At 40.6% G+C, this 18,400-nt stretch overlaps 1 protein-coding gene across 1 annotated transcript; it reads right to left on the minus strand.

Moving 5' to 3' along the window:
- Positions 1-10,316: 10,316 nt before the first annotated feature.
- Positions 10,317-10,850, minus strand: LOC142166248 (secreted RxLR effector protein 161-like). The gene has a single exon (XM_075224951.1). It carries the CDS (start codon positions 10,848-10,850, stop codon positions 10,317-10,319), a length of 534 nt encoding a protein of 177 aa, XP_075081052.1.
- Positions 10,851-18,400: the final 7,550 nt, after the last annotated feature.

The following is an 18,400-nucleotide window of genomic DNA, read 5'->3' on the forward strand; positions in this document are numbered from 1 at the left end:
AATGTGCAAATATCCTCGTACACTCGGGGGCTGCCGTCGGTGATTAACATATTCGAGTAATCTAAACTGAAATTCATAAGACCTCAAAGAGGCACCCCTTGATCTATAGGTCAAGGACATCATTCTTAGGGACTAAGTTCGAAGTGTTATTGGGAAATAAGCCCAAGAGGCATACCCAAAGGCTATAGCCAAATTAAGGAGGCTCGGAGACGTCCGAATCCCGCAATAAAAATAGGCCTTCGAATTCTTTGAAAAACCGGTTAAAAAAGGCTACCCTCGGCAAGTACTCAAAAGGGGCTTCGATAAAATCAGCCCTCGAAAAACCTTAAGAGGTATCAAATTATCTTAACACAAACGTGGTAAGGCACAAAAAGCAAAGGGGTTTCGATCGACGTCGAACCCTCGGAAATTCCAATGGGTAAAGAATACATGTTAAGGCATAAATAAATTTTTTACTAAGTCTTCTAAGCCGAGAAAGGGAAAAATAGCCATCTTTTAGATGCCATATCAGCCCAATCTAAAGAGCCTAGGGGCCAATACACTTAGAGTTCAAGATTTTGTTCTCACTCAATTTGGACCTAAGGGTTTCATTATTCCGAGCTCAAATATAACTGACTTGAATATAGCTCGATGATTCACCATTATTTGATATAAAACCTTAAGGGGTTTGTTACTATGAATTCAAAACTTACTCGAACTCAGCTATAAAAACAGTACAATTATGGCTTCGATCAAGCCATCCGAAATCAAAACCCCGAACATATTATTGAGCTCGGGGACTTTCCCTCGCTTAGCTAAAGAACCTAAGGTTTTGTTCTACTATGAGTTCGAGTTATTGCTCATTCGATTATAGAGACTACAACAACCTGATTGCAACAAAATTTTCACAAGGCAAAGGCAAAACAAAATTTATCATAAGTCAAAAATCGGAGACGAAACGGAAAGAAAATGAATATTTTATATATGCAAAGTATTTACAAAGACCACATAGGGTCTTATACAAAACAAAAGGAGAAAAAATCCCAAGTGCCTAGTTCGCCTTGGGAGCCGCATCTTCGGGAGCTTCATCTTCATCTCCTCCACTCTCGGATCGACTCGCAGAATCTTCATCAACGAAAAGCAAAGCTTTGACCTCGTCCTCCAAAACCTTCGCACTCTCAATATCAGCCGTGAGGTCGAAGCCACGAGCATGTACCTACTCAAGAGTCTCTCTCCGAGACTGACGCCTAGCATGCTCAGCAACACATGTCAATCTAACCTCAGTAGCGTTAGAAATTTCCTTTGCGTGAATGTTAGCAGCTTCAGCGTCAGCTCAATAGGAAGCTACAAGCGCCCCTGCTTCGGATGTGGCCCTTGCAAGCTCAGCGACCAACCGAGTCTCGAGCTCTTTAACCTTCCAGGTTCGGGCCAAATTCTCCTCCTTCACACTTTGGAGTTGAAGCTCAACCGAAGATAGTTAGGGCCGGACTGCATCTTTCTTCGAGGCGAGACGGTCCATGTGCTGCTTCTACCCCAATGTCTCTGCCTCTTTCATCTTGGCCTCCTCACGAAGCTGCTCAACCAATTTAGCCTTCTGCTGAACCTGCAGGATTAAAGTGTTAATAGCCAATTTCAAGTTAATACATAACAAGCTCCCAAACATTTGCATTACCTATTCATTGAGCTCGGTATGATCTTGATGAGCTCTTGTCAACTCAGCTCGAACGCTCACAGTCTCCTCTTCTTTTTGCACATAGAGGAATTTGAGGGCGTCTCTCTTCTCCGTAAGCTTTTTGAGATCAGCTTCACATCGGGCCAGTTCAACTCGATATTTGGAGGACGCTTCTCGATGGAGCGCCGTAGCCTATACAGAAAGGAAGTAAATCAGATTTACAAAACTGATTACAAACACAAACATGATAACATGGGCTAAAACTCACTTGGTTTAGAAGCCGCTGAGCCTCATAAAAAATGAGTGATGCGTCCAGGTCGGGAACATCATCGACCCCTGCGAAGCAGCCGTGAAATATATAATCCGCTTCGGGGGCCGTCCCCACATCGGGGATCCCCATGGACCGTGCATCCCGAAATTGCCCCTCAAAGAACGTGGGGCCGGGAGGCGAATCATCAATGTTAAATGCCTCGAGCGAGCCACTCGGGGAATTCTCTTCTTTTGAAGGGCCTCAGAACTAGACCCTTCGGGCACACCCGCCGGATGCTCATCATGGCAGGAGGCACCATCAACTCCCAATGACTTGGGGACTCTGCTCGGACCTTCCTCTGAGATCACCTCGGTCTGCGGCTGAACCTCCTCGATCGTCACCGGTTCAATAGTTCTTGAAGCTTCGATGCCTCTCTTCTTCCAAGCCACCAGCAGGTAGTCACATCTTCTCTCTCCTCGTCTTCATCTTGTAGTGTTTGGACTATATCGGCAGACAGAACGACGGGAATGGTCTTCGACTTTCGAGCCCTACGTTTCCTGGGCTTTTGTGTATCTAAAGGTGCGGCCCTTCTCCTTTTCTTGTCTTTGGTCGTCTTCGGGACCTCCTCTTCCCCAGGGGGAGGTGTCCTCATGACGACATTATCTCCGAGACTTGAATGAGAAGAAATCAAGTTAAAAAGAAGTATTTCACAGGAAAGCATCAAACACGAACATGGGAACTTACCATGGTTTTTGGACTCCCATCGACCTTTGGCCAAATCGCGCCACGAGCGCTCAACGTACGAAGAGGTTGAAACCAGTTGTCGAACCCAACCTACAAGGTCCGGGACTGCACCAGGAAACTAGGGCGAAGCTGCACCATAAAAAAGAGTATAGATGAGAAGAGGTAAAGGAAACATAACAAGTAATCAAACGTTATCGGTGAGGTTCCACTTACGCTTCATGTTCCATTCTTCGGGGAATAGCATATTCTCGGCGGGGATTAAGTTGGAGGTCCTGACTCGAACAAACTGGCCCATCCATCCTCAGTCCCTATCATCATCAATGCTCGAGAACAATACCTTCGAGGCCCGACGCTGAAGCCTTATCAGTTCGCCCTGATAAAGATGGGGCTGTATAATCTAATGAGATGATCGAGGGTGAAAGAAATCCCCTTGACCTTACTTGGAAAAAACCTGAGCAACATAACAATGCACCAAAAAGAAGGGTAGATCTGGCCTAGGGTTACCTTGTATTGGCGGCAGAAGTCGATTATAACGGGATCGACGGAACCCGGTGTGAAAGGGTAAGTATAAACACTTAAGAAGCATTTCACATGAGTAGTGATATCCTCCCCGGGGGTAGGAATCACCACCTCTTTATTCTCCCACTGGCAGTCTTTTTTCACCGACTCGAGATCGCCTTCAGATATCGAACGGATGTACCTAGACATGGGCTCGCATCGGCCAGGAACCAGAGAGGGTTTTTCGACTTTAAAGTCGGAAGTAAGTTCACATGGCCCAGGGATGTACTCTTCGATACATGGCTCCACCGATGTTTTGTCACCAGCCGATCGCTATGAGGAGGCCTTTTCCTCTTAAGGGACAGTCTTTGATGTTTTTGCCATTGCTATGTGAGGTTTAAAGGAGAAGAAGGCGGAATTTGTGTTTTAGTAAGAGAATGGCAAACGGAAACGTGCAAAGTTGCTGAACTTGAAGAGGATAGAAGAGCTTTTTAAGATTAGAAGAAGTTTGAAAGTAAAGTTTTGGAAGATTATGAAGATGGTCTATTTATAATAGCCACTTTGACGGTTTGAAAGCACTAGTGGCCGACCATCCACTGGCGTTAATTAATGACATTGGGAACTGTGCAGACGTGATGCTTCAATTGCTTCTGTCGCTTACGACACGATGTTGATGTCATAATTGTTCTAAGTATTAAATCGAAGTCTCAAATTCGTTTCTTCTCGTTACACTCCAAACCATGAGGGGACTATCTGTGTACTATCAAAATCGGGCATATCGAATTTCGTTGGTAGGGGAGTTGCCTCGAGGGTAGCCTCGTAATAGATGAGGCTCGAGCTCGAAGATAGAACATCAAACCTGGAGATCGAAGTGTTCATTGAGATCGAGGCCAACAACAATCGAGATCAAGCATGACTGACTTCGAGTAAGGCGTAATAACGGAATGGCAAGATATCAGTAACCGGTCGAAGATCACGGCGGAAATCCCGGAATAGATCAAATAGAAGCGGTTATTAGTGCCAATCATGGGATCTACTTCTGATATTAGAGTTGTACCTTATTTAGGATTCCTCTATTATATAAAGAGGGATCCCATTCACTTGTAAGGTCGGGTTATTTTCACTAAGAAGAATACACACCTCCGCTGCTCTCTTTGTCGTACTTACTGTTCATTACAGTTCATCATTGCGGTTTCCTTTCTTTGCTGTTATTATTATTGCTCTATCTCGAGACCGTCTTGAATCGAGGTCGAGACTCCATTCACATATTGGTTTGATCTATCCTATCACCTAATTTATTTATTTAATTCCTTGTTCATCAATTGGTATTGAATTAAATCACATATCCTTAAAACCACAATATTAGTTTAATTGTTACTCAAATATTAGGGTAAACAAAATGTATATAACATCTTTTCCAAGTTATCACGAAATCTATCCTATAGAAAGACACATGAAATTAAATTTAATTAAGTAATTTGATAGTATAAAAGAATTCGCAAATATATAAAAGTTAAACTTAAAATGATTATCTAGTCAACTTCTAACTATATGTAACCTTGATATTACCTAAATATTAAGTACGTTCCAACTCTCAATTATCCTTGAAATTATTGGCAATCCTTTGTAATTAGCAACACGACTATTTCCTATACCTTTTATCCTTTATTTTTTATCCTTTAGGCTTAATATGCAAATAACAACCCTACTATTTTTAGAGGCGGAGCCAAAATTTTAACTTTATGAGTTTTGAATTTTCAAACACGATTTCAATTGTTAGTGACTGAGTTCTACTTTTAATATTTGTACATATTTGATAAATTTTAAACATCAAATACACCGTTTGAGCAAAAATTACTGGGTTCAGCTTTGCCCCTGACTATTTCCTATACCTTTTATCCTTTATTATCTATCCTTTAGCTTAATATATGCAATTTTTGGCTATACAAATATGGTGCATATATAAGTTGTTGGCTATATATCTTTTACTACTGTATCTTCATTTCGATGATCAGTTCATAGGGTTTTCATCAAAATCTATCTTAAACTGATGATTTTTAGCTTTTATAAGTCATTAATTAATCGTCTTATTTTGATACGCAGTTCCAACCCGAAAATATCTCTTCAGATTTCAGAATAAACAAAGCCATATATATATGAAGCTGCCGTAAAGAGGATAAAAAAATTCAATGTACAATGCATGATTACATCTATGACGATGATAGCTTTCTTTAATTTTTGGCATTACCTTTTCTTTAATTTGTTCTCTTCCCATCTTTGGTATTGACTTCTGATTTTAATAAAAAATCCAAAAAGAATTGCCAAACACAATGGTACATTTTCTGACACAACAAGGATTAAAATAAATTAGAGCTTTGTTGTGTCCTCCAAAAATCTTGGAGCATTGTTAACAATTGAATACTCTAAAATATTCATAAGAGTAAAAATGGTGTGAAGATGACATTCTATTTTAATTTGAAAATAAAAAGTCATTTTCCTAATGATAGAAAATTGAACAAATCGGGAAAAGAGGAAGCGGCACTTATTGTTATTTTTCTTTTTGGGTTTATAATAGTTTGATGGTATTGTTTTCCTTTAACATAGAAGAAAACATGGTGAGAATTTCTTGTATTGATAATTGTGACTAATTTGTTTCCTATTCAAATTCTACGAAATTCAATTTGCTTTATCATTTCATATAAACATGTGGTATATCTTAATAGATTACACGTCAATTCTCCAAGTAACCATGTAGTATGACTAATTAATAGTTGGACGCTACGTACGATATTCACGTATTTAGAAATAGTTATTTGATATATTACTTTGTAATAAACAAAAGGCTCAAAATCCATTAAATATAACGTGTAAAATTTCTATTAAAATATTTAGGATTAATAAAATAAATAAGCTTAAATGTCTTGCCCAAATTTGGCCAAATGCCCGATGGATAGAAATTTAGGATCCACCAAACTGTATAGAGGACCTGGTTCTCTATCGGTTCCCACAGAATACACACAATAAGAGATAAGTAAATGATACAACCGAATTTTACGTGGAAAACTCCCAGCTCACGGGATTAAAAACTACGACCTACACTCGTAGGATTTCAACTTCACTAACCGAGCAACTTTGAGATTACAACCTATTATAACCTAAAAATTAAACTCTTAGTCCCTCACTCACTTGTAATAACTCTATTACAAGCCTCTTTGTAATAACTATATTACAAAGTTCACAACTCGACTAACTCTAGCCAAGACACAAGCACAAGATTTATGGTTTTACAATTGGTTTTCTACACAAAGATTCTAGCTAAGCTAAGTAGGAATTACAAGTAAATCACTCTAACAAAGGTGCAACACAACTAGGGACATATAATAACACAACGCTGAAAACTGGTCCTTTGTTATGTTGTTCTTTGTTCTTGAAGCCTGGAAGTCACTTGCAAGATGGCAACACACTTGAGAGAAAACTTAATTAATTCTAGAATGTGCAAGTGTGTGTTTTCTTCATTGCTTCATGTTAATAATATCCAAGTGATTTCACTTGGATGATACAAGCAATATCCGGTATAAGGCATTCCCCATAAAGTGGTTGCTGAACTGTTCACACTGTTGTGTGTGTGCAGAGAAGCAATTGCAGCAACTTTACAACTGTGAGCAGTTGACTGGTACAGTCAGTAAGGGAACTGATGTTCATCTGTTCCCTCTGTCGTCTCTTTGACTCTGATTGTTGGAACTTGTGCCCGACTTGAAACTTGTTGTTCTTGAGCACTTTGAGGATGTGTAACAGGTTCCCCATCTGGTTCTTATCATTAAGTTTGTTAGATCATTAAAATATAACAGGGCACATAACCTATCAATTTTCCCCTTTTTGATGGTGACAAACTTGTAATTGAGGTTCCCCCTGAGAGCCAAAGTTCCATATAATATTCCCCCTGAATTATTCCCCCTCAATCAAGTTTTCCCCTTTTGTCATCCTAAAAAGTGTAGTCACAAGTAATAAGCAAAAAAGAAGTCTAGCTTGGTTAACTCATGCCATATGTGTGCACATAAACATGGCTAAGAACAGAGCATAAGAGTAAAGCATGTATAGTAAAAGGACGAAAAACTCATTAAATGCAAATAAAAGGGAGCAGAATTAACAGTATCATTTGTTACATAACCATTAAAAACATAAAGTAACTTAAAAAGTACCAGCCACCAAAAAACAATAGATCAAAAGGAATAAGATATAAGACAGACAACTTTGAACTGGATACTAGAAAAGGGAATTGTTTTAAGAAGCAGTAGAGGGGGAGGCAGGGATGATGAAGCAAGAGTTCGGAGGAGAATATCCATTCGGGCATTTGCAGACACTTGCTCGTTAAGCAGCCGCTCCTTCAGGTCCTCGACCTATTTCTTGAGATCTGCATTTTTCTTGGACAAACGGGAAACCTCTATGCTTTGTGCACTGCTGGAACTAGGTGCCTCCTGAGCCTGACTAATCTACCCTTCAAGAATGGCATTCCGTGCCTTCAGCCTCCTTATGTCCTCAGTTGTAGCATTTTGAGCATCAATCAATTGCGAGATAGTGGAATTGCTGCCAACCCCTCCTTTCTTATCAATGCACTCACACTCCTCTAAGGTGGTTTTAGAGAAGGTTTGCTTGTGAGTTCCCACTGTTGCTTTCCCCAAAGGGACTTTGAAGAGGTTAAACACCTTGGTGAGTAAGAACCTGTAGGGCAACCCATGATTACCATCCTTAAAATCTGCCATTTTCTTTATGTGCTCTATCATGAGTCCAGGTAGATTGATAGTAGTGTAGGCATCCAATGCTTCCATGAGGAACATGTCTGCTCTAGATGTAATAGAACGCCGTTATGCACGTGGAAGCAAGACCTTATTCACCATCTCGAACAACAATTGATACACTGGCAGGAGGGCCTTCTTGTGCACCCGTTCCCCTTGCTGCATAGCATGATCCTTCAGAATGACACTTCTGAAATTAGGAGAACAAGTCCCCTCAATGGATGAAATCCCTTCAGTAGGCACCCCAGAATGTTCTCCTATATAGTCTGGTCCATCACAAATTCTACTCAATTCACATTCAAGCAGATATTATCATCTTCCATTGTGAACATGTCGGCATAGAAGCTTCACACTTCTTCCTCATACACCTTTGGGCTCTCATTTATGAACAAGTGTGTCCACTTTTGAAACTCACAGATATCAACCAGTTGACGCATCCTTGACCATACTTACTTTGGCCTTCTTGGAAGAACCGGGTTCCTCGTTGTCACCAACCTTCCTTTTCACAGACTTTCTCACACTTTTCTCTTTCTTTGCAGACTTCTTAGACACCTTCTTACCAGACTTATCTACCTCAACATTCTCAACTTTCACAGCTTTCACTGATGGCTCTCTCCTAGGTTTTGGAACCACAGGTTTCTTAGAGGACTTATGAATTAAGGAAGCCTTTCCACTTCTAGCAGGGTCTTTTAAGAGTAGGCGCATTGGGAACTTTTCTTCCACTTCTAGCAGCAATGAAGCTTGCTACAAGCATATTATCATAGTCTTCCCCACTATTTTCATTTTCCTCTTCAGATAGAGATTTCATCTTAGGAATGACAATGTTTAACGACTCAGCATCGAAATGAGGAGAGGGAGCAAGATCAGTACTGACCTGGGGCTCTTTTGAAGAGCAGGGAGTGTCATCCCAAGTAGGAGCATAGGGCTCCTCTTGGGCTGAGGGAACATGTCCCTCATTTGTTTCCCTAGTAGTACTATCAGGTGCTAGATTTTCAAGGGGCACCAGTTCCCTACCCTCTTTCTGATGACCTTTACCTTCCCCCTGAGACCCAATAGTCTCATTAACATCCTCATAACCACCAACCAAACCTCCCTTAGCAGCGATTAATAACATATTCTCAATGGCTTCTTGTTCATTTAACCCGAAAGTAGATTTAGAAGACATATGAGGAATATTACTGTGGGGTTAGCAACGTTCAAATCGAAGCTTGGAATGGTCGCTGCTGAACCGTCACTACTACAAACCACAGTCAGTTGGCCTTCAACTCTCTCTTCAACATTCAGACTGAAAACTTCTTGACCTTCGTCACCATATACTGTTTCTCCCTCTGCCCTTTTTTCCGGCAAGGTAGAAGGCGAGGTCTCAGTAGGAAACCTTTTGGGGTTCTGAGTCTTGCAACTCCTGTGAGAATCAAAACTCGATTGGGGTTTGAAAGGAAGTAGTAGGTGGTTGGGGGTCTACTGTAGGGTTTTGACTAGGTGACATAGGGACTCAGACTCTCGTTCCTGTGCTTCGTGAGACGAAGACACAACATGGACTATACTAGAAACATTTGAGGCTTCTAGATTTTCAGACATAGTGAGGATTTGCAGTGAGAACAAAAGATAAAGAGTGTTTGGTTTTGAGAGAAAAAGGGAATTTTTGGCTTTGATGTGAACAGTGATGAAAGAGACAACGTTTGAGTTTATTTAAAGAGGGTGAGGACCGACTACAAAGGGGTATAGATTGCTGGGTAGACGATTCATTTAGTAATGGGTACGACGTTTGGATTCTAAAGAGACGAAAAAGAGAAACTGAAATTTTAATGATGTGGCACTTTTACAGCCGTTAAAAAGATGTGCATGAGAGTACAAAGGAACCAGGTCCCCTGACTTAGTTTTGTAAATGTGAGCCTCATCCTTTTACCAAGATACAATAACACTAGCTTTTTATTTGTTCCGCAATTTCCATGTGTGTCTACCTGTAACGGTATAGAAATGAGTTAGAACATGCCAGAAAATACTTTTTAGCTGTTTTATCTGTTCATTCTTTCATAGCCAATCATTGAGGGATCAGGTGCTTAGTTTGATTTTATCAACCCCATCTCCAATCAATTCTTTTCAAAGTGCTCTCTGCTTAGTGATTTAGTGAAGATATCTGCTACTTGGTCTTCTGTTTTACAAAACTTCATGCAAATAAGATCTTTTCAACATTATCTCTGATAAAATGATGTCGCACATCAATGTGCTTTGTTATCTTATGCTGAACTAGGTTCTTTGCCATGTTGAGAGCACTAGTGTTATCATACAGTAATGACACACAATTAGAGAATACACCAAAGTCCTCCAGCTGCTTCTTGATCCACAACAATTGAGCACAGCAAGAGGCAACTGCCACATATTAAGCTTCTACAGTTGAAAGAGCCACAAAGTTTTGTTTCCTTGTACCCCATGAAATCAGACACGATCCTAGAAGATGTGCCATGCCAGAAGTGCTTTTTCTATACACTAGATAACCAGCATAATCAACGTCAACATACCCAATCAAGTCAAAATTGTCTCCTAAAGGGTAGTAGAGAATCAGGTCCTGCGTTCCTTTGAGATACCTTAGAATTCTCTTGGCAGCCTTCAGATGAGATTCTTTTTGACTAGATTGAAACTTATCACATAATCCCACACTGAATATAATATCTGTTCTACTAGCTGTGAGATACAAGAGTGAACCAATGATACCCCTGTACATGGTTTCATTCACAGGAGAACCAGGTTCATCCATGTCCAGATGAGTGGCAGAGACAATAAGGGTATCAATGATTTTTGAACTTTCCATCTCAAATCTCTTTAGGAGCTCTTTAATGTACTTATGTTGACTTATCATCGTGTCCTTAGGAGTTTGCTTAACTTGCAGTCCCAAGAAAAAATTCAATTCCCCCATCATGCTTATTTCAAACTTACTTCCCATAAGCTTTGCAAACTCTTCACACAAGGAATCATTTGTTGCACCAAATATGATGTCGTCAACATAGGTTTACACAATAAGCAGGTTCCTCCCTCATTTCTTCAGAAATAGGGTGTTGTCAATTTTTCCTCTTGCAAAGCCATTTTCAAGGAAGAATTTGGACAACCTTTCATACCATGCACGAGGGGCCTGCTTCAGTTCATATAATGCCTTGTCAAGTTTTAATATATGCTCAGGATGTTCATGACATTCAAAACCGGGTAGTTATTTGACGAAGACTTCTTCCTTTAGATATCCATTCAGAAATGCACTTTTAATATCCATTTGGAACAATTTGAATTTCATATGAGATGCAAAGGCAATGAGGATTCTGATGGCTTCCATTTGAGCAACTGGAGTAAAAGTTTCATCATAGTCGATCCCTTATTCTTGATTGTAGCCTTGAACTACTAACCTTGCCTTGTTCCTTATTGTGTTCCCAAACTCATCTAGTTTTTTTCTGAATACCCACCTAGTTAATATAACAGTTCTGTCTGAGGGTTGGGGAATCAGGAGCCATACGTTGTTCCTCCCAAATTGATGGAGTTCATCTTGCATAGCAGTAATCCAGTCAACATTTTTCAATGATTCCTTGATATTTTTGGGCTATATTTTAGAGAGAAAGGCTGAGAAGGCAAGTGAGTTTCTTGACTTTGATTTAGTTTGAATCCTTGGGTCAAGATGAGTGATCACATTTTGAAGATGGTGTGAACTTTTGTGTTTCCAGTTAGACACCTGAATCTTATTGCGAGTGGATCCAGGTTCCTCTGAGTGAGATCCATTGTAGACATGAGTGCCACTTCTCGGCTCAGTATTAGGGGTTCCTTGCACGACATCAACAACTCTGTTCTATTCTTCAGTTGTTGTGATGGAGGGACCAGGTTCCTCTATATTAGTTGGAGATACAACTACACCATTTTCATTTTATTCATTGATATGTCTCATCATGTCAGCCTTTCCATTTGCCATATCAATGACTTCACTAGGTACCTTTGACTGTTCTCCATCTTGATCAATCTTATCATGTGAATCTTTCCCATATAGGTGGTGTGATTCATCAAAGATCACATGTATGCTTTCCTCAACACATTGAGTTCTTTTGTTGTAGAACTTGTAAGCTTTTCTTTGTGATGAATAGCCGAGAAAAATTTCTTCATTACTTTTGGCATCAAATTTTCCCAGTGTTTCCTTCCCATTATTGTGAACGAAACATTTGCAGTCAAACGCCCTCAAATGTGTTAGCTTGGGTTTTCTCCCGTTAAACAGTTCATACAGGGTTTTGTTCAAGAGGGACCTGATCATGCGCCTGTTCACCAAGTAGCATGCAGTGTTGGGTACCTCTGCTCAGAAATGTTTTGCAATACCACTATCGATCAGCATTGTCCTTGCCATGTCTTTGAGAGTCCTATTTTTCCTCTCCATTTTGTTGGGGTGTTCTTGGAGCTGAAAAATTATGACTTATACCATTTTCAGCACAAAATTCGTCAAATTTTGCATCTTCGAACTCTGTGCCATGATTAGATCTTATACTCACAACATTATGGAACATCTTCACTTGAATCTTCTTCACAAAAGAAGCAAACACTGGAAAAGTTTCATCCTTGGTTTTGAGGAACAAAGTCCAGGTGAATCTGGAGTAGTCATCCACTATGGCGAAAATGTACTTCTTTACTCCTCTACTTGGCACCCTCATAGGTCCACACAGATCTATATAAATGAGATCAAGTGGCCTTGAGGTGCTTACATCCTTTTTCGGCTTGAAGGAGGACCTGACTTACTTTCCTTTCACATATGCATCACACACCTTATGATCTTTGAAACTTAACTTAGGCAGCTGATCTCGCCCAAGTCACACCTCAAATTGGGGTTGTGAAGCGGTCGATTGCAATAATAATACCCAACTAGGAGTCGAGATAGAATCCACAGGGAGCGTAGATGGGATTAGTGGTATGCATTTGGTCTAAGCATGTGAATTGTCTAAGTTACACTTCCACAAACTTTGATTTGATTTTACTTCTAAAATTATACTAAGGATTGCAATTGAAAAATATGAAACTAGAAAAAAATGTTTTTTTGTTGCTTTTAAAATATGTAAAAGGTCTTAGGCTATGACTTCCACCTAGGTGTTTGCCTAACGGGTTGTGGGCTTTAGAGCGAGTTTCGTTGGTTGGGGTGTATTATAGCAATCAACACTCAAAATACCCACTCAATACCTCTCGGTAAGAGAGTGGTTTTGCCAAATGTGGATTTTTCAAGTCCAAATGGGTATTGAGCTAAACAGTTGACAAATTGCTCAAGTCGAGTTTTACTATCTCTAGGTTCAACCCTTTAATTGGGACTATCAATCTCTTGATTTCATCCCAAACTCTTGTTAGCCAAGTTTTCCTAGACTAAGTCTCTCTTTCTCAAGTAGAGACCAAGTCAAATAGGCTTGAACCATTATTTGCAACCATTAATTCTACAATTATAGCAAGAACTAAGCTAAATAATACACACCCAACCATAAACAAGTACTAAATCAAACACCCATTAGTTTTCCACACTAGGGTTGGGTCACAACTCTAGCTAGAAATTTAGCTACTTATAGTGGATATTGAAGAAAATAAAGAAGAAAAAATGATAAAATTCATATTGAATGATTAATAGATGAAAATCCAATGTAAAATCAACAATATAAACTAAAGTTGCCTAAAAGAGTAAAGAAAAACGGCTACAGACTTTCTGGTATTCAAAACTTAACCTAATTTTGTCAAAAAAGTCTATTTATACACAACTGAAATTTTCGGACAAAATTTCCCTTTCGGAGGTTCTGCTGCCGCGCAATTCTGTGTGCGGTCCGCACTTTGCTTCAGCTCTTGACGAAGGTTGGATCTGCAGCCGCACAATTCTGCACTACAGCATCGTCTCTTGAGTTCTGCGGACCGCATAATTCTGGGTGCGACCGCAGAATTATAGTGCGGTTCGCAGTTCTTGCTGGGCTTGGAGTTGAAATTCTCTGAAGCTTGAATTCTGCGGCCGCACAATTATTGTGCGGCCCACACCTTACATTGCAACTCTGTTAATTCTTCTTCGTGTTCTGCAGCCGTACACAGAATTCCGCGGTCCGCACTTTAGTTTTTTGTGCTTGATTTCTTTTGTCCTTGTTCAAAAGCACTCCTCTTGAGTTTGATTTCATCGTAATGACTCATTTTCTAATACTCCTGCAAGTAAGCATATTTCATCAGTTTTCAGGAATACCTTTAAATATTTTTGAACTAAAACAAAAGTCAAAAGGTACAAATAAGTAGTCAAAATTGCCACTTATCAACTCCCCCAAACTTAAGCTTTTGCTTGTCCTCAGGCAAATAAGGTAATTCCCACCTCCACAAGAAAAGAGTTATTCCAGCTAATCTAAGGTAAAGCAAACACACATCAATTGGGACCAACAATTACCCACAACACTTATGAATTATCAACAAGGCAATGATTTAAAGTTTTAAGCACAAATAGTTATAATGTGACACTTGAGCATCAAGAGTTGACTTACTCATCAAGGAAGTTCGCACTTTCATGTAGGTCACTGTGGATACCAAACTCCTCCTCCTCCACTCTCCGTTAGCTTATCTCACTTAAGAATGAAGCACTCAATTCAAGGATTTGTGAAAAGTTTGCTCATCTCTCTCAAAAGAATGTCACAAGTACGGCTCTAAGTACCATATGCTTGCCCCTCATGTAAATCACCACTAATATAAGCTCACTCGGCTTGAAATCACGTAGGGCTTTTTTCTGCATGTAATGAAGGCTTTTGGACTAAGGTAGAAAATGTTAGAGTAGAGCGGGTTCATCTTTCCTTAAGCACTCAATTTTCTCTTTTTGGCTCATGCTTTGCCGACTTTTTGAGTCATTTTATTTTTCCTTAGGGGAACTTGAGAGACTTGACATCACTCTTTTTTGGTCATGATATTTATTTTTTTTCTTCTTTATTTCCTCCATGCTTTGCACTTTTGCTTTTCTTTAAATCCCTTCAACTCTTCAATTTATTCACTTTCTTTTTGTATTTTTCTTTTGTTCTTTCTTTCTTTTTCTTTGCCTTGCCTTTTCTTCATTTCTTTTCTCTTTTTGTACCTTGATACCACTTTCAAACTCCCTATCTCTCCCCCAAACTTATGTTTTCGCTAATTGCTTCTCATGAGTGTTAAGGAAAGCTTGGGTGCCAAGAGAGGGTCACTACAAAATGGGTAAAGGCTTGTAACATGGTTATCAAATGAGAAAGGCTTTAGGATAAAAAGGGTTGACTAGGGATAACATCATTAGTGGGCCATGAAAAATTTCAAAATGGGTCAAAGAGAGCTTACAATCACTTCTCAAGCCAAGCAAAACTTAAAATTTTGCCTAGAAATACATTCAGGGCAAGTTTTAGACCATTCGCACGGGTACTTGGACTTGCAACAAAATATCTCACCTCTCACACAGCTGGATTGTTAAAGAGGATAGAGTCGAGGGCCCACAATCACTGTATTCAAGATTGAAAATCACTAATAGTTCAACTAAACCACTCGACGATTGCCTAAGTCAACGCAAGAGTCACAAGGCCACTAACTAGAGCTATTTCTTTCCAAGAACTTGTTTTTAATCATAAACATGTAGTTAAGTGTATTGGTATCAAGTGAAGCATGCTTGACTCTTCTAGTTCGACTCAATTAGGTTCTCTTATTCATTATTACTATTGTTCTTACCTAAATATAAAAAACGGACTCAATCCCTTAAGAAAGTTGTCACGCCATCCATCGTTGGGAAGAGTCACCCGGTTCACACAAAAATCACCTTTGGAAAGAACTGTGGCATTAAGAAAACAAAAGGCTTATTAATCACTTAAACATGAAAAGAAACTACTAAATTAAAAAAAAGCTATTAAAGTAAATAAGAAGCTATTAGACTAAATATTCACTACTGAGAACCGACTAAGGTTTGACTTTTGAGTAAATAACTTCGGAATCGGAATTTGAAGGTTCCAACAGGTGAAGCTGTGAAGTAAACTGCTGAAAGCATAAATGAATATAAAAATTGATAAAGGGAAAGAGAATATATACATTAATAGAGAGAAGAATATGTACATAATGAAAGTAAAAATAAAAAGAGAATGTTATCAATTATTATATGCCAATGTCAAATGTCATATCAAATCAAAATAGACCACCCCCCGAATAAGAATAAGCATTGTCCTCAATGCTTAACAAAAATCAAAATAAAAAAGGGAAAGAGTAGAGAGGTCTCCCTATGTGGTCTCAGTATCCATAGCAGCATCACCTCCCTCATGCTCCTCCAACTGGATCTCATCATCCTTTGCTCGGGGAGTAGCTGGGTTGGTGAACATCTGTAGCACCGCCTCAGCCGTATGGACAACGAGGTCTGGCTCCTCAGACTGGACAGCTGGTGCTACTGGTACTAATGGTGCTGTTGGGTCTACTGGTACTGATGGATCTGTCTCCATTAGTAAGTCAAAGGGAAGATCACCAGCTACTGCTATCTTGGTCACTTCACGTCTCAACTTGTCCACTAATTTTCTCGAGGCCTGGGATTTTCTCATCTTCTTCACCTGTTTACCTAGCTTCTCAATTGCTCCCCCATGTGCCACCAAGGTATCCATGATGATCTTCTGATTATCCAATATCTTCTTCAATGTTTCTTCCACTGACAGAGGAACCTGGGGTGCTGGGGCAGAAGACTGTGCTGCAACAATACTAGATAGGTCGGGCAGCTTTGCAGTAGCTGTCTGCATCCAGTTGTTGAGACTCGCCAGTGTCTGGGAGACTCGCAGCGTAGTGAGTGGATAAGTGAAGGAGGAATGCACTGATACCGATAGCCCTGGAGATGGAGTTGGTGGCATGGCAACTGTCTAGGTGGAAGGCCCGACTGCTGTGGAAGGCATGGAAGCTGTAGAAGGCATAACAATAGAATCTGCAACTACCACCGACGGCTTATCAGACTGGCCTACGGTAGTAGTCGACTTACCCTTTTTCTTCGTATTCCTTGGGTCCTTCAAAGAGTACCAGGAGAAGGGCTGCTTAGCCCTAACCTTTGTATCAAGCTTTTGGGTTCCACCCCCGCATCCGTGAGATACTCTGTGATAGTGTTGGGATACGGATAAGAGCTTTCACCCTATCTGACAACTAGATACATGTTGGCCGACATGATGGCACCCACATTGATTGGGTACCCATCCTTGATGGAAGCAACTAGGACTGCCCGAGGGATTGAGAGATTGTTTTCATTCCGACTTGGGTCTATGTGACTGCATACAAATGTTTGCTACCCTTTTTCTTCAAAGTTGAAGGTGTTCCGCAGAATGGGAACCCCTGTTGTGATCTATGGTGGTGGTAGTCCTGGAGCTGCTAGTATCTCAGCTAGCCAAGGGCGAGCTGCATCACCCAGTGCGAACTTCTCTAAATACTGCACCGGCTCCATATTCTCGAGCCCCAAATAAATGTTCAGGGTGCTCTGATCAAATCGTACTTTCAAGTTCCGCACCTTAGTTACCTTAGTCCCCTTCTTGATGTGCGCCACATTAGCGTAGAACTCCCGGACTAAGTTCTCCTTGGAATCCAATACGCCTTTTATGAACCACTTCCACCCTTTTCTTTCCCGAAATTATCTTGACACATTTGGATTGTGCCTATACAAGTCTTTCGACAGGAACTGCCGCTCAAGAGTGAGCGATCTCTGCGGCCACCACTCTCGAAACTTGTTGAATGCAGTCAGGCTCACAAACCTATCTTCCCAAACTTCCTTCTTCTTTGACCTCTCCAGGCCTGCAACTCTGGTATGCAACTCTGGTGTCTCCCCCCCGACCGTCATCTGGAATATCATCATCATCATCAACTGTGACTGGTGCGGTGGGAGCATGAGTAGATGAGGGCTCCGAAGCCTGGCTGTTCTCTTTCGACCCCTCAGAAGTACTCTCAGAAGAGGTAGGCTCATCTCTCAGTCGGTATCTGTCCTGGGGCAGCTGTGATTGCGAATGCACAACAGGATGCCTTTGCACTAAGTCGCCCTTCGATGTTTCCCTAGACGGGGCATATGAACTTGACTCAGAGGGCTCTGCAGCTCTACCTCGCCCTGCAATTGCCTTTTTAGATAACACTCTTTGCACGGAAAGTGGTAGGGTACCCCTGCCTCGGCCTTGGGAGGGTTCACCCCTACCTTTGGAAGTATCACACGTCCTTTTGATCTAACCATTTTTTGCAATACACAACAACATGAGTCAGTTATAGTTAAGTGCAGGTAAGCATAAAATTTGCAGAACAAAACATGTTGCACGTTGGGGAAGTGCGGACCGCACATTTTTGAGTGCGGCCACAGATGGGATTGTGCGGACCGCACAATTTAAAAGTGCAGTCGCAGTGATGATTCTGCGATCCACACAATTGTAAGTATGGTCGTACATCTGAAGTGCGGTCCGCACAATTTTGGGTGCGGTCGCACATTGAAACTTCAAAAATGTCAACTCT

This window comes from Nicotiana tabacum, chromosome 2 (assembly GCF_000715075.1).
Source record: "Nicotiana tabacum cultivar K326 chromosome 2, ASM71507v2, whole genome shotgun sequence".
Taxonomy (NCBI): Eukaryota; Viridiplantae; Streptophyta; class Magnoliopsida; order Solanales; family Solanaceae; genus Nicotiana; species Nicotiana tabacum.

Coding starts and splice junctions, on each gene's coding strand:
- LOC142166248 (XM_075224951.1), bottom strand. CDS start 10,850: ATGGGGGAATTGAATTTTTTCTTGGGACTGCAAGTTAAGCAAACTCCT.